The following is a 15,866-nucleotide window of genomic DNA, read 5'->3' as shown; positions in this document are numbered from 1 at the left end:
TTAAGGCGCAGAGGTCCAGACTTTGCTCAGGATCCTGCCACGGTGCTGACCAATGCCAGGATAGTCGAATAACAAGGCTGCCAAGCCTTGACTCCACCATCCTACACTTCCTGTCTATTTATGTCACATTTGCAGGATCTCTTCCATCCGTACTTTCTTCCTTTGTCACTGTTTCCTCCTCCTTACTTCTCCCTTTCCTGCCTTTTTCTGTCTTGCTCCTGGTCAAGGTCTGATAATGAAATGCATTTTCTGGTCCCCAAACAGCATGCCAGCATCCAACACCTAGATAAATAAAGCCCTGCGTACAGGAAAGGGACAGATAGGGTACAGAAAAGTGAGTGGACAAGCAGAAACTGTGGTGCATGGTGGAATTCCACTGATGGTTCTTCATAGATGAACAGATGGTTACCATAAGGCTACCAGCTCTTAATGTTGTGATGGCCGGGGATGGTCGCTCGCCATGGATAACATCAGCACAGGACGGCTCTTGTAAAACAAATATTGCAAGCCATTGACTTATTGAGCCTCAAATGGATCACATTGGAAAGAGATGGGCAGGTGGACCTGCTGGTCCCATCCACGACGTCATTAGTGTCACACCAACTTACAACCCAGAAACACACCTCCAAAGAAAGTAAAGCCTGGAGAACTTACATAGTGAATGACTTTGATCTGGAGGGATGCGGCATCCAGGTCGTAGAGTTCACCTAGTGACGTTAAGAGAAACAGAGAGCACCGTCAGAAAACAAGCCTTGTCAAATGTAACAGATAGCAGAAGCACAGAGGACGCATGCACCGACTGCTTATAAAGAATCCTACAATGAAAACAATGAGATACACAGGAAGATGGAGCTGCAGTTTCTTCACTATTGTTTCCATGTGTTGTGCTATTGTGGTACAGGGGATGCAATAATACACAACAATGTGGTTACGATGCCTGCCCACTCTTGAGGGAGGGTTCTCTCGTTGGAATTGGAGTGTACTGCAAATTAGAGGGTCACTTCCTGCCTGGTAGGAGGCAGAGAAAACAGACCAACCAGGGTGCACCTTGCTGAGGAGGAAAGAAGGAAACTGCATAATTTCCTGTACATGAGCAGACTCTTTCATAGATCCCAATTACTGGGCTCCCAGAGCTTGCGTGTTTTCTCACACTTACAATGAACGTGTTATTTTCTTTTAAGGGAGACTTGGTTCGAGCAGAAAATGTCTCCAAGAAGCTGTGAAACAGAATCTGTGCTACAGCCCCATATGCTGTGAGGTTGGATGCCAACATTTCGAAGTCAGTTATATCGACACGCACATCTACCATCTCCACAATATCGACAAATGTTCACGGTGAGAATGTATGGGAAAGTATAAATGTACTCTTCTTAATGTCTCTCTTGTTAATAATCTATGTACTTATGTGCCTATATGGTCATTACTTTACTCCTACTGTAGGAGAAAATAAATGTTGACTCTTTACAATGCTTTCTCTATGTCTCACGCAATAACTCTCTCAATATACACTCTGCCTCCACTCTCTGACTCATCCCAAATCTCATTCTACTACTATGATCTCCCCAAGACCCTTCTAGACACTTCCCTCATCTATCCCCCCTTGATTCACCCACACCTCATTTTACTACTATGATCTCCCAAACAACTTTTCTAAATTCTTCCTTCACATATCCCTCCTTTTACTCATCTCAAACCTCATCTTACTATGATGATCTCCCAAATATTACTTTCTGGACTCTTGCCTCTTCTATCCCTCCATTATCCTATTCAATCCAACTAACAGACACCTCTCAAATTAAGTTATATTTCTCTACACTAGACCACCACTAATCCTTTTTGGGTTCCGCAGTAGCGTGTTACTCACCGAAAAGTGCTTCAGAGCCTCATCAGGGGTAGTAAGTGCAATAAAAATACAATTACAATTATAATTGATGTCACATCTGCTTACCTTGAAGATGACACACCAAATAATCTTTCAGAACTCAAGAGAATAACTTTTTCTTCCAACTACATTTATAAGAAAAATGTAATTTTCTTACATGCACTTGTATCAATTAGGAATATTTCAATAACATCCCCAGAGCTCATGTTTTCTCTCCTTGTGAAGCACAAATACATCTATGTGACACAATATACTAGGCAGGTGAACGGCTTAACATCAAACTGTAAGTCATCACTTTGCAAGTGCAGTGGTTTTACTAGGAGGTATCTCTCGTGTCTACACTACACTAGTCTCCTTCTCTGACCCAACATTCTTCTCTGACACCTGCCTTTCTAAAGAAAACCTCCATCTGACACCACAATGCCAGTGATGTTTCACAGACTTCCACAGACCGCTATAGGAACGCATGCCACAGCAGAAGGGGCGCTGTTCACCCCTGTATATGTAGTGTTATATGAAGATTTGTGCCACAGCACTCTTGTGTCGACACTACACTGGTCTCCTACTCTGGCACAACTTTCTTCTGTGACACATTTGTAAATAAAAACCTTTCTCTGACACCACAATGCAAGTGATGTTTCACAGACTTTCACAGTCAGCTATGAGAATGTGTGCCACAGCAGAAGGGGGTCTGTTCGCCCCTGAGTATGTAGTGTTATTAGAAGTTGTGTGTCACATCACTCACGTAGTCTACACTACACTAGTCTCCTGCTCTGATCCAACATTCTTCCCTGACCCCTACTTTTGTGAACATACTGCTTTCTCTGACACCACAGTGCCAGTGATGTTTCACAGCCAGCTATGGGAATGATCGCCACAGCAGAAGCGTCGCTGTTCCCCCAGTGTCTGTGGTATTTAATTGCCCACTACAGTTCTGGGTTACACTCGGAGAGAATAAACTACACACCACAGGGAGGAGGAGCCCTCAGGTAATACAGAAAGAGCTAAGCCCCCCGCCGGTGAGGTGGTTCCTTGGTATGCAAGAGGCCCACAGCATACCATCAGTGGCAGGCAAAAATAGGGATCACCCTAGAGGGAACGGAATGGCAGGAACTGGGGAACTGAGTGGAGCAAGCGGATGGAGAAGGAGGAGAGGAAAACGGGATGAGAAGATGGATAGAAGGAAGAGACCAAAGAATAAGAAGCAAGGAAGGGATATAAAAGGAAGTAAGAAATCAAGGGAAGACGCAAGGAAATAAGGGAGCGGGGAAGAAAAGACAAAAAACATACATGGAAAGAAGGAAATAAAAATGGAAGGGAGAAAAGAAGCATGAAAGAAATCAAGAAGGAACGAATGAAGAAGCAGAGGAGGCGAGGAAGAGAACAATTCGAAGAAGAAAGCAAAGAAGGAAGAAAAGTGGAGTAAAGAAAAGAAGCAAGAAAGAAAAGAGTCGAGGAAGAATGCAAAGAAGGAAGAACGAAATGAAGAAAGGAGGGAACCAAAGAGGTAAAAAATAAAAGAAATTAACAAAGTGAAAACCGTGAAAGGGGAAAGAAAAAGGCAGCAGAGGAGATTAGTAAGGAAGGGTGGGAAGGGGCCAGGGGCCCCCGGGAGGGAGAAGGGCTTGTTACCGCAGAGCTGGAGGATCTTGCGATCCAGATCATCATAGTTTTCGCCTGGAGGCTGCTCCGGTTTGGGCAGGGAGCTGAGGGAGGAGCTGGTGGAGAGGCTGACCTGGGGCCAGGACTGGAACTTCTGAAAAGACAGCACTCGCTTGCAGGCCACAATGATCTGGAAAGAAAACCCAGAGGAACACAGTGAGATGAAGGCCCAGACAAGAGGCTGTTCTTGTTACATTTGCAACGAAGCACCACTGAGCTGGGTGACAATAACACACTGTCATATAGCGCTAAGAAACCCCAGGGTGAGCTTGTAAAAAAACACCACGATGAAGAACCGAAAGGTGAGACGTGACAAGGGGAACCAGGAAAGAGGGGCAGGAGAAGGAAAGATATTCATACTGGAAAGGAGGCAGGCGGAAGAGCTGAAAATAGACTAAAGTGGGGCTTTGGAGGGAATAGTGAGCCCAACAAGATGGGGAGAGCCCTAGGTCGTCTCAGAAGACACAAGAATGGAACTATTATCTTGTGTGCCTTGAGAATTCACAATCTACAGGAGCTTTAATCTGACACAGAGGCTAGAGAACAAGAGGGGACACATGGGGACAAGACAGGCATAGTGAGCTTAGAACTCCAGGGTGACACATGTTATCCTGTGCAACCAACTCCAAACCGGGCCTTAGTCTCCTCTAAGCACTCCTATTGGTGCCCTGCACCTAAAGTGACTAAATGCCACCAATGGTTGAGGTTGGAATTTATTAAATGCATTATTTTGTTTTACAAATACTGTCAAAGCTCTATTTTAAAAGTTGTGTGTGTAGCAGAGAGGAATGGGATATATTATTTTCCTCCAACAGTATTGTGCCAGTTAACTGTGCCAGTGGCACGGGAAAACGACCTACTAGCAAAAGATTCCCTTCGCCCCTCTGTTGAGGCAGAAGGGGTTTCTTGTGGATGTGCATGAGAAATTAGGTTATCAGTTGTGCAGGATGTGGGGACTGTGCAAGCAATAGTTCCACAATTTACTCTTTACTGGGAACTAAGCACCCCACTGTAGCACGAAACAGAGCAGTCCAAGGCCTACTCAGGAGAGGTGTTTAGTCAGTGCTTTTTCTTCGAGAAGGAAAAATACTTTTATTTTACACATTAAATTCCAAATATATACCTCAGAGAGATGGCAATATCTTTGATAGCATTCTGAAATCACAATTGATTCCTAATGGGTCATGATCCCCAAATCACAATACCCCAAGTCCCCATAACAAATAAAAGTATAAAGGAGTGCCATTTTATATGTTGCAGGCCTATTGGCTTTCTCAAGGGGTCAACACATCAATATATAAGGCAGACGTACATAAAATGCAGCCATAGGACCAACCACTAGGAGTCCCTACACTCCTGAGCTGAAGAACACTAAAGAGTGCGACTGCCATAAATAAGTTGCAGTTCCACCCGGGTAACACACAGTGATGATAGGCGTTGGGGGTTGTGAGGGAGCCCAAAGGCTTCTGTGGCCCACCCAGCTCCTGGCAAACAACTCCTGTTCTGTCTGGGAGCTGGCAGTTGTCTGTGCTCTCATACCTGCCCATGCTGGTCTTCTGCAGGTGGCGTGAGCACAAGTGTTGTTCCCCATGCAGTGGCTGCCTTTAGGGTCCTGAGGATGGAGTCCTGGGAGCTCTTCCTGCACTCACCAGGCTGTGTCCTTGCAGCACAGCCTGACGTACAAGTTACTTGCCTTCATTAAAGAAATATCTGGTAGAGACATATTCTAGTTGCAGATTCCTAACCTTAGAATTTTCCCCCAGGCGTCAGACTGGATCCGGCGATTTTTTCTTCGAGCAATACCCTTGCGCTTCGGTAGGTGGCTGACTCCGCGGGGGTCGTTGGTATCATAGTCGCCGTGATGATGTCGGGAGTAGTATGTAAGATGCCGCCTCAGCGCAGTGATGTCAGTTTCTTTTAATGACTTTCTTCGCCAAATCGCAGAGCTGCTTAGAACACTGAGATTGGTGTGCCAGAGCTAAGGACCTGAAGGGGGAATCCCTGTCCCTAGAAATCAGAACACAAGCGGGGAGGATGGGTGGGTTGGTAAGGAATCTGCAACTAGAATATGTCTCTACCAAATATTTAGTTACTGAAGGTAAGTAACTTGTACATCTGATAGAGACTTCTAATTGCAGATTCCTTACCTTAGAATAGATACCCAAGCAATGCCATCCTCGGAGGTTGGCTGTGAACCCCGATCATACTAGAAAGTCCTGCAGGACCGAACGACCAAAGTAGCCGTCCCGACGGACCTGACTGTAGCAAATGTGTGCAGGGATGCCCACGTAGCTGCCTGGCAGATATTCAGGACAGGAGCTCCGTTTGCTAACGCAGTGGAAGCAGCAGTTGCTCTGGTGGAATGAGTGCACAAGCTCTCAGGGGGTTGCTTCTTGGCCAAAGCGTAGCACATCTTGTTGCAAAAAAGCACCCATCGAGAGATGGTACGTTTTTGCACCGCCTTCCCTTTCTTCGCACCCACATTCCCGACAAGGACTTGATCGTCCATCTGGAAATCTTAAGTACTATTTAGACAGAACACCAATGCTCTTTTTGAGTCAAGATGGTGGAGTCTCTCCTAATGAGAAGGATGTGGGGTGCGTAAAAAGTAGGCAAGGTGATGGACTGGCCTACATAAAAAGGCTTAACAACCCTGGGATGGAACAACGCCTTTGTGCGCAACACCATTTCGTCAGGCTGCACAGACAAGAATAGAGGCTTTGAAGAAAGAGCTTGAAGCTCACTCACTCTGCAAGGAGAAGTGACGGCAACAAGAAATAAAGTTTTGAAAGTGAGGAGCCATAAAGGGCAATTGTGCATCGGCTCAAAGGGAGTACACATTAAGTAAGTGAGGACAAGATTGAGGTCCCACTGAGGCATGATATATGGAGTGGGATGAAATAAATGGGTTAGACCTTTAAGGAATCTATTGACAACAGAAGATTTAAAGAGTGAGAGCTGATGAGGTAGCCTAAGAAAGGCTGCAATGGCCGATAAGTACCCTTTAGTGGTGCCCAAAGCAGAGCCCTGCTGGGCCAAAGAAAGAATGAACAAAAGAACCTCGGATAGAAAAGCAGAGAGGGGATCAACAAATTTGTTGGTACACCATGCCACAAATTTATGCCCACGAAAGGCGTATACCGTTTTGGTGGAGCGACGCCTGGCTACCAAGATAACATCGCAAACTTTGTGTGGAAGATCTAAAGTCGTCAACTGCCGCCGCTCAATCTCCACGCATAAAGGTGGAGATTGCCAAGTTAGGGTGAAGAACCGTCCCCTGTTGCTGCAACAGAAAAGCCGCCCAAAGAGGCTGTCTGAGTGGAGGATCGGTGGCCATGCTCAATAGCTCTGGATAACATACTCTCCGTGCCCAGTCTGGATCCACCAAGATAACTTGGGCCCGTTTGTTCCTGATTTTCTTGAGAACTCTGGGCAGAAGTGGTATAAGCGGAAAGGTGGAAAGGAGGCCGGAGTTCCACTCGAGACGAAAAGTATCTCCAAGCGAGTGCCACCTTGGAAACTCCAATGTGCAAAACAGCTGACTTTGCGCGTGCTCTGCGGAGGCAAACTGATCTAACCAAGGCTCTCAACACTGCTGAAAGAGACCTTGCACCACCTCTGGATGGAGACGCCATTCTTGATCGGCTGTGCGTCGACAGCTGAGTTCGTCCGCTCTGATGTTGAGAGAGCCCGCCAGATGTTGAACCATCAGGGTAATGCACTTATGTTCCAGCCATGTCCAGAGGCGTAGTGCCTCCTGACAAAGGGCCCAGGACCCTACCCCGCCCTGTTTGTTGCAGTACCACATGGCTTTAGTATTGTCCGTGAACACTTGCACTACTTTCCTTTTGAGAGAGGGAAGAAATGCTTTTAACGCAAGCCTGATCGCCCAGAGCTCCCAAAGACTGATATGGAGCCCAGAGGCCTCTGATCTCCGCCTCTCCCATGCGGTCGCCCCAACCCAGAAGTGACGCATCTGTCACTATGGATAGATCTGGCTGGGGAAGGGAGAGGGATCTGCAGTGGACCCAATATGGATTTGAAAGCCACCACTGCAGGCCTTTCGCAGTCCCCTCCGATATCTGGTCCATGTCGGAGAGATTCCCTTGATGCTGCACCCACTGGAACTTCAAGTCCCACTGCAGAGCCCACATATGCCATCTGGCATGTGTCACTAGCAGGATGCAGGAGGCCATGAGGCCCAGCACCCTCAGAGTCAGTCTCACCAAAACCCAAGACAGAGGCTGAAAGATCGGAATCATAGCCTGAATATCTTGGACTCGCTTTTCGGGAGGATAAGCCAGAAAGTGCACTGTGTCCAGAACAGCTCTGATGAAAGGGAGCGTCTGAGAGGGAGTCAGGTGTGACTTCAGCGCGTTTATAGTGAACCCCAGCGTGTGCAGGAGGTTCGCCGTAGTCTGAAGGTGGGAGATGACTTTCTTGGGCGAGTCCACCTTCAACAGCCAGTTGTCGAAGTAGGGGAAGACTGAGATCCCTAACCTGCACAGCTGAGCTGCAGCCACCACCATCACTTTCGTAAACACCTGATGGGCGCTAGTAAGGCCGAAGGGGACCACAGTAAATTGATAGTGATCTACCACAAATCGCAGGTAACGTCAGTGGGCAGGCAGAATGGGAATGTGGAAATAAGCGTTCTGCAAGTCCAATGCTACCATCCAGTCTCCTGGGTCTAAGGCAGATAGGACCTGAGCCAGGGTGAGCATTTTGAATTTCTCCTTCTTGAGGAAGAAATTGAGGTCTCGAAGGCCTAGGATAGGAGGTAAGCCCTTGTCCTTTTTCGGCACCAGAAAGTAGCGGGAATAACAACCACGACCTACTTCTGGCCCAGGGACCTTCTCTATGGCACCCTTGGCCTAGAGAGCTGCGACTTCCTGGCGGAGAAGTGCCAAATGTTCCTCTGTAAGATTTGAAGGGGAGGGAATAGCCCTTTCAAACTATCTGCAAAATCCACCTGTCTGTAGTGATGGATTCCCAGTGGGGCAGGGGATGGCGAATCCTGCCGCCAACTGGATCGGAGTGAGGGGACGGACTAGGAGGGTTTGGGGGCGGCAGCGGGGGCAGGGTTGGACTGGGCATACCTTTGGTTCCCTGTCCCATGCCCACGTGGGATTCTGCATTCCCGGCCACCCAGCGGCTGAACAGCATGGGTGTCACAGTGGCTGGGTTGGGGATGCGACAGGGAGCCCCTTCCGTGGCCACGAAAGGGGCGAAAGGAGGATTATTGCGGGCGAGGGGCACCGGAAAGGCCAAGGGACTGAGCCATAGCCTGGGAGTACTTGAATCTCTTCAATGCCGAGTCCGCCTTGGCTCCAAAGAGGGCAAAAGGGCATGTTCATAAGAGACTGTTGGACATCCCCCAAAAAAACAGAAGTACACAACCAGACGTGATGTCTCAAGGCCAACGTCGTAGCAACTGACCTGCCCAGAGAGTCGGTCGTGTCCAGCCCACATCGGATCGTGAACTTTGCTGCATCTCTCCCATCGGTGACAGCTTGGGAGACGATAGCACGGGTCTCCTCAGGTATCTGCGGCAGAACTTGCGCGACCATATTCCCCAGAGAGTGGGTATAGTGGCCCAAAAGGCATGCGGTGTTCATGGACCGCAGCGTGAGAATGGAGGAAGAAAACATCTTCTTCCCAAATTATTCCAGCCTTTTTGAGTCCCTATCCGGGGGTGTAGAAGGGAATGCGCCTGAGAAAGAGGAAGCCTGGATGACAAGACTCTCAGGCATAGGGTGTTGGGACAGGAATTTATGGTCATTCTGGGCGGGCGATGGCGGCGTGCGATAGTCCTGTTCACAGGAGCCCCTGTGTTGGGTTTGGACCAAGTACCCAAAAGGACATCGGTGAGGGCTTCACTTAATGGCAAAAGGGGCTCAGATGTGGAAGCCTCTGGCTGAAGCACCTCCGTCAGGAGATATGACCTGACCTGTACAGTAGGCAGCTTAAGGCCAAGGACCTCAGCCGCCCTACCAACCACAATAGCATAAGTCGCTCCCTCCGCCGTAGCTACGGTAGGAGGAGACAACATACCAGCACCTGGAGAAGTGCCCAGTTCACTGGCCTCGCCCAATTCCTGTGCCCAGTCCAAAGATGGGTCATCCTGGTATTCATAAGGGTCCAGGGACCCCTCCAATCCTTCCCCGAATTTATACCCATAAGGAAAAGGGTCCAAATCCGACCTGGGGTGAGTAGGCCCCATCGAAGACAGAGGCGGCGTCGGCCAACGCCATTCCGAGTCATCGGGATGAGGATCAGGTTGTCGTTGATGGTGGGCACCACCGGCCTCGGGAGCGTTGACAATCAAGCCGGGGAAGGTCTCAGTGGTACAACCGGCATCGGTGCGGATCCACAAGCGGATCCGGAGGGTTCCTCGGTGGCCGGACCCGAACCCGCCAGCACGGAACCTGAAGTCCCCTCGACTGAACCCCTTGGGCCAGAAGGCACCATATTGGGGTCGGCCTGCCCAAAAATGAGGCACATGGCCACATAAAACTCCTTAACTTGGGCAGGGGTTGCTCCGGCTCCCGGAAATTCGGGAAAGCGCAGAGCGGACCTAGAAGCAGGCTCCAAAGACGGAGGCCTCAAGCGTCGACTCTCCTCCCGTGTTGCATCAGCCGAGCGACGGGGTGAAGTCGAAGGGCGACGGGACTGCTTCGACTTCTTATTCTTACCTGTGCCAGAGGACTTGGAGGAAGAAGAATGGTGGTGGCTCCGCAAACGGTCTTGAGACCTTCCCCACGAGTGAGACTGGGACCTACGCGGAGCCGAGCGCTGGGCCACCATGAGCTTAAGTGACCGTTTCCTCAAGGCCTTCGGGTGCATGGTCCGGAAATCGGAGCATGACTTTGGGTCATGGTCGCGCTCCAAGAACCACAAACAGACCCTATGTGCATCCGTCACCGACATCATGCTGTGACACTTCTCGCACGGTTTGAAACCGGTCTTCGGGGACACTTCGACGCACCAAAAACTCACCAAAAGCCAAAAAACTCGACAAAACATTCGAACTAGGTCAAAAGGAGACCAAGGTAGCTCTCTCCGGATCAGCGCGTGGTGCGGAAAGAAAAGAACTGACGTCACTGTGCTGAGGCGGCGTCTATGTACTATTCCCGACGTCATCAGAGCGACTACGATGCCAACAATGCCCGCGGAGTCGACCAAAGCCACCTACCGACATGCAAGGGTATTTCTCAAAGAAAAAAGCTCCGGATCCAGTCTAACGCCTGGGGGAAAATTATAAGGTAAGGAATCTGCAACCAGAAGTCTCTATCAGATATTCATTTATATCGAGCACCAGGAGATGGAGTCCCCAAAGCCAAAATAGTCTCTGGGGAGGGGAGTCCCACGCACACCCCTCTCCAAAATTATGAGTGAAAGATGCTCCGGGGTGGGGTTTGGGGGTAAAATCTGAAAGAAGTGGCAGAGGCCCATGCACTCCGTTTTTTGTGCAGGCATGTTTAAATGGGCAGTATTTTCAAAAACATAATTCAGGCCTGTTGGTCAATTTTCTTGAGCTGTGGCTCATTTTGCAGTGAGCTGGTTTCACTGACTCCCTGCAACAGCCTTCACTCCCAGCCAGTAGAACACTCTCCTGCTCACATTTCCAAGCTCAAGAGCCTCCAAGACATCTTGTAGGGCACTTAGGGTGGCAGCAGAGTTCAGATCTTCCGCCAACTGGTCCTCAGTTGAACAGGTTCTCAGGAGTCACAAGGTGGTCAGTGCCACAGGCTCTAGAAAGACCCATCTAGTCCTGAGAGTAAGCTGCAGTGAAATTCTTTAGTCCATCATGGGGATCTGGTGGCTTCCTCCAGCTCTCCATGATTCAGGTAACTTCACTGTCCAGATCCAGGGTTGTGCGCTCTGTCGCTCTCTTGTGCAGGGGTTTATAAGTGTAGGTGGAAATTTCTAATACCAGGCACCCCAGACCAATCTTAGTATGCCACATCATCCCGCCTCTCTGCCCCACTCCTCCTGTACAGTATTCTGGGACAATTCAATATGGCAGAAACCTTCTTCACCTGGTCAGAGTTCATGTGCTCACCCTGACGTGTGGATATGTTAATGGACAAACCCTCCCTTATGGTCTCGCCAACCTGGCTTTGAAGCAGCACCCCTCCCACTGGGTTTTGGGCCAAGTTGTCTTGGAAGAAAAAAGGGAGTCAGGCCTAGGTGAGAGCATATCTGTCAGTGACAGGGTAGACATCATATGAAGCTCAGGAAGGAGCTGGGTACATCCCCCACACCATCCTGCTCAAGAAAGAAAAACACCTCCCTGCACTCAAACCCTTTGTCCACTGTCTGGGATCAATAAATATTTCACCGCGGGGTGCCATCCGTATTCCATGTACAGACAGTTTGATACATACAAGCTTTAGACAGAAAAATGTTAACTTTTTAAAAGTGCCTTTTGTGCAATAGCTATATAAAATGGGATTTCGCCATTAAACTTGATTTTGTATAACTATTAAAATTAGGTGTTTAATTATTTCTCCAGCTTCTACCAATCTGAATTTAGTGTTTAATAAGTGTAACAGTGTGCCCAATTATTTCCCTATAGGAGCAGCCAGCCTTGCTACAGTGAAAAAGGCTTTTGGGATATTTCATTTTAAAGAACATTCTCAACATTAATTTTTACTTTTAAACTATCATGCATTCTGCCTTCAGGGTAATAAGGCCTACGTAGGGTGACATATTAATAATTAACAGGACACTTTAGGCCTATCAAAAGTTCCTATTTTGACAGGTTGAAATTGCATTTTAAAACCACCACATGCATGTTACCTGTGTACAGCTATCAGGCTGTGCACAACAGTAGTCTGCCACATGCAGCCAATACATGTGTGTACATGTGTTCACATGTAATCAACTAAGGGCCTGATTTGTATTTCGGCGGACGGGCTATTTGTCACCGTAACCCATTTGCCGAAATATAAATGTGGCCCTCAGTGCCCCTTTCCCTAGATGTGCTGCATCACCCTTATCTTAGACGGCAGACGCTGGCGGTAAACACGCTCAGTCCAATTACATTGAAATTACTGGGAGTGAGACCCACAGTAAAAGTTCAAAAACTGGGAGATCAAAAACAAAAAAAACGTGATGGACTAAATGAGCTGAAACCATTTCCAACAACGTGTTAAATTGGTAATGTGCCTTTTGTAGTAAGGTCCAACAGGTAGAACACACCCACCGACCATTCAGGTGAGACCATCTACTGTTTTTGCACATATGTAGGAGGAACAGTTATGAGCGGAGACCAAGTGAAGCCCTGTGCACCAAAAGCTGATAGGCTTAGTCACAGTGGGTTTCGCAAGACTGAGGCCCATTTGTGACACTACAGTGGTCTATTCATCACAAGGCTAAGGAGCAGTGCTTAATTTGAGCCAGTGGTTGCTTGTGGGGCCCACTGCACTCCCTTTTTGTGGAGCACAAACTATTTTTAAATGTCAAACTTTGACCTAGAACAAGAGAGAAAAAAAGCAGCAAAGGAGGAAAGAAGGCGGAAGAAAAAGATAGAAGAACAGTGGCAAAGGGAAAAACAGTGATGAAAAGAAGCCTACGAGAGGTGAAATAGGGACAGGGAGTGAATACTGGTGGATAACAATGGCATGAGGTGAACTAAAGACTGGACAGCTTTGATGATGGGCAGACCTGACATGCACAAGCGGCATCAGTGGGATTCTTTATAAAAATTGGGCGACAGCACTTTAACACTGTTGATTAGCATTGGTAGCACTACCATGGTCCTTCCTCTGCAAGACTGGAGAGTGGCACCACAGTGGTCTACTTATTGCAAGGTTGTGGCACTACTCTGTTTTTTTCACTACAAAGTTGAGGAGCTTTTGTGGAACTGGAGGTGAACATTCATTGCAAGGTTGAGGCACATTCATGGACTTAGTGGTCTATTAATTGCCAGAGCAAGAAGATTTGTTCATGCTACTGTGCTCTCTTCACCGCAAGGTTGAAGACGACCTGATGCACCACAATGGTTTATCCTCGTCAAGGCTGAGGAGAGGCGCCTGCAGGACAGTGGTCTGTTGAAAGTTCTGAGTACTCTGGTGGACGGGAGTGAATGAGGCAGGCATGATGCACACTATGGTAATTGCTCTTAAGCTCTACCTAAAAGGACTGAGTGTGTAAGACTTGTTCATGAGGACTGGCAGAAAAGTAAGCTCAATAGGTTTTACCTAGGTTTTAACTGGTGATGGCAAATAGTCAAAAAAGGCTATCACATTGTCCACCTTAAATAGGGTACACAGTATAATACCCTTCCTCCGATGGCCCAGCGGTTGTGTGTCGGAACAACGCAGGTCTTTAGCACGCCTGCCTTACGAACGCGGCCCAAACCGCTAATGTGTCTCTGCAACGCATTCTTTTACCACGCAAGTCATTACAACGACTTGCCTTGGGGAAAGCGCTGGACTTTGGAATAGTATAATTTACTATTCCAACTCCAGTCAGCACCACAGTAGGGAAAGTATTGGACTGAACATCAGTCCAACAACACTTTCCCTAAGGCAAGTCGTTGTAATGACTTGAGTGGTAAAGGAATGCGTTGTAAAGACGTATTTGTGGTTCAGGCCGTGTTGTAAAGGCACAACGTGACTCGAGCTGCGTTGTTAAGGCTGTTTCCCGGCCCAGCCAATGGAGAAAGTATTCAGTTATTGGAGCCGCCTGTTGTGCTATCAGGGGGCTTCGTGTAACACACCTCTGGTTGAGGAGCACTGATGGTGCCACAGTGGTCTAACCAGTCTAACTAGAACCCACGAAAGGGCCATTTAAGCTGTGAGTTGCACCTGCAGGTAGTTTGCTGGTCTTAAGTTGCGCGCACTCCATTGTGAGGTTTCTAGATTTACCACTGTAGCTTCTTGGGGGTAACGGGCGGCTGCATACTTAAAGAAGATGACCCTTTGCAGAGAGGGTGTTGCTAAACAGGCATTTGTGCTTTTTTGCAAAAAAATGAAATTCAGCTGCTTTTAGACTGGTTATGCTACATTCCTTTGTAGAGCTCCATAAATATCAAAATTCTGTATCAGGAATTACCCTCAACACATTCATTGCACTACAATCACCACAGTGCACTGGAATGGGCTACTGCGCCAAAATACTAGCTATAACTGTATGATACACAAGTGCATGGTCCCTAGTCCAAAGCTAGGCTAGAAACAAAAAAAGGACTGTTGCAGGCATGAACCACACCTGCTAGTGATTGGATGGTCTGATGGTGTCTGCACCCTATTCTGCTGTCTTCGGATAATCCATGTGTGGTTGACAGGCACTAACCATGCCACAGTAGTCTAGGCATTGCAAGGCTGGGGACCACAGCGGCATATGCTGTACGCTTTTGAGAAGCACTGGCTATTGCAACGGTGCCGAGCATTGGCATCCCGACCTTGATGTATTCACTGGAAGGGTGAGAAGGCCTGGCGAATCCAGGGAGGGATGTTTCCTCCTCCAGTGCTGCATCACTGATGGTAAACAGGCCCTTCTAGATGTGCTGCTCTAACAATGGATGACTCTAATGTAATCAAAAAATCCCAGGTGTGACGGCTCACAATATATGACATGATTCTAAATGACAGAGTGACTGCCGAGGTGTCCAACTTCAAAGGCTTCAAGTAGGTTTAATTAACAAACTGGTTTCGCATTTTAATTAAGGCTAAGCCACAGGCGCACCTGCTCATGCACCAGGCATTTGTCCAAGTAGTGAGAGGGAGTGCTTGAGCGAGGGAGTGCACCAAAGAGTGAGTGATTATATGGGAGAGTAAGTGCACAGATGCGGAAGCAAGTGTGGATGAGAGATATAAAGTAACAAAACAGTAGACAGTGTCCATTATGTATTCATTTCTTTCACTTTCACACTCAAAGAGATACAAATGGACAATGGCTTCCTTCTTTGTGGTAGCTTAAGAACACTATACCGCCCCCATGTGCCAACTCCACACAGAACCTGGACATGTATCCTTGTCACAGATTGTCCTCTAGAGTTTGAAGAGGATGCAAGTGAAATATTGATTCTGCCCCAAGAATATCATTGACCTTGTTTCCACATTTCCAGTAGCAATGACTAGTGGTCACAACGTTTTCTTAGCGCTATCTTTCCTTCTGTGGCTAAAGAAAGGAGATAGTGCAGGTCTTTCAGCCCTCTAAAACATAACATAACTTTTATTGCTGAAGTACTCCACATACACTGAACAAGTGCTGGCAATGCCAATAGTTCTGGCTTTAAATGAATGCAGTATTGTAATGGGAAGCATTACAAGTAAATAACATGGGAATAGATGTGTATTTGTGAGGACGC

The 15,866-nt window shown here is 47.8% G+C and overlaps 1 protein-coding gene across 3 annotated transcripts in view; it reads right to left on the bottom strand.

The window, feature by feature from the left end:
• PDE2A (phosphodiesterase 2A) overlaps positions 1-15,866 on the bottom strand; it is a 1,588,440-nt gene that overhangs the window by 172,326 nt on the left and 1,400,248 nt on the right. For all 3 annotated transcript variants that reach the window (XM_069203789.1, XM_069203788.1, XM_069203790.1), the window contains 2 exons: positions 3,515-3,674; positions 655-707 (listed from right to left, as the gene is read on the bottom strand). In XM_069203789.1, coding sequence (XP_069059890.1) covers positions 655-707; positions 3,515-3,674 — 213 coding nt within the window. The remainder of the gene's footprint in view (positions 1-654; positions 708-3,514; positions 3,675-15,866) is intronic.

The sequence above is a fragment of the Pleurodeles waltl genome, chromosome 8 (genome assembly GCF_031143425.1).
Source record: "Pleurodeles waltl isolate 20211129_DDA chromosome 8, aPleWal1.hap1.20221129, whole genome shotgun sequence".
In the NCBI taxonomy this organism is placed as follows: Eukaryota; Metazoa; Chordata; class Amphibia; order Caudata; family Salamandridae; genus Pleurodeles; species Pleurodeles waltl.
The sequence above is the reverse complement of the archived record's forward strand: the minus strand, read 5'-3'. Positions and strand labels throughout refer to the sequence as shown.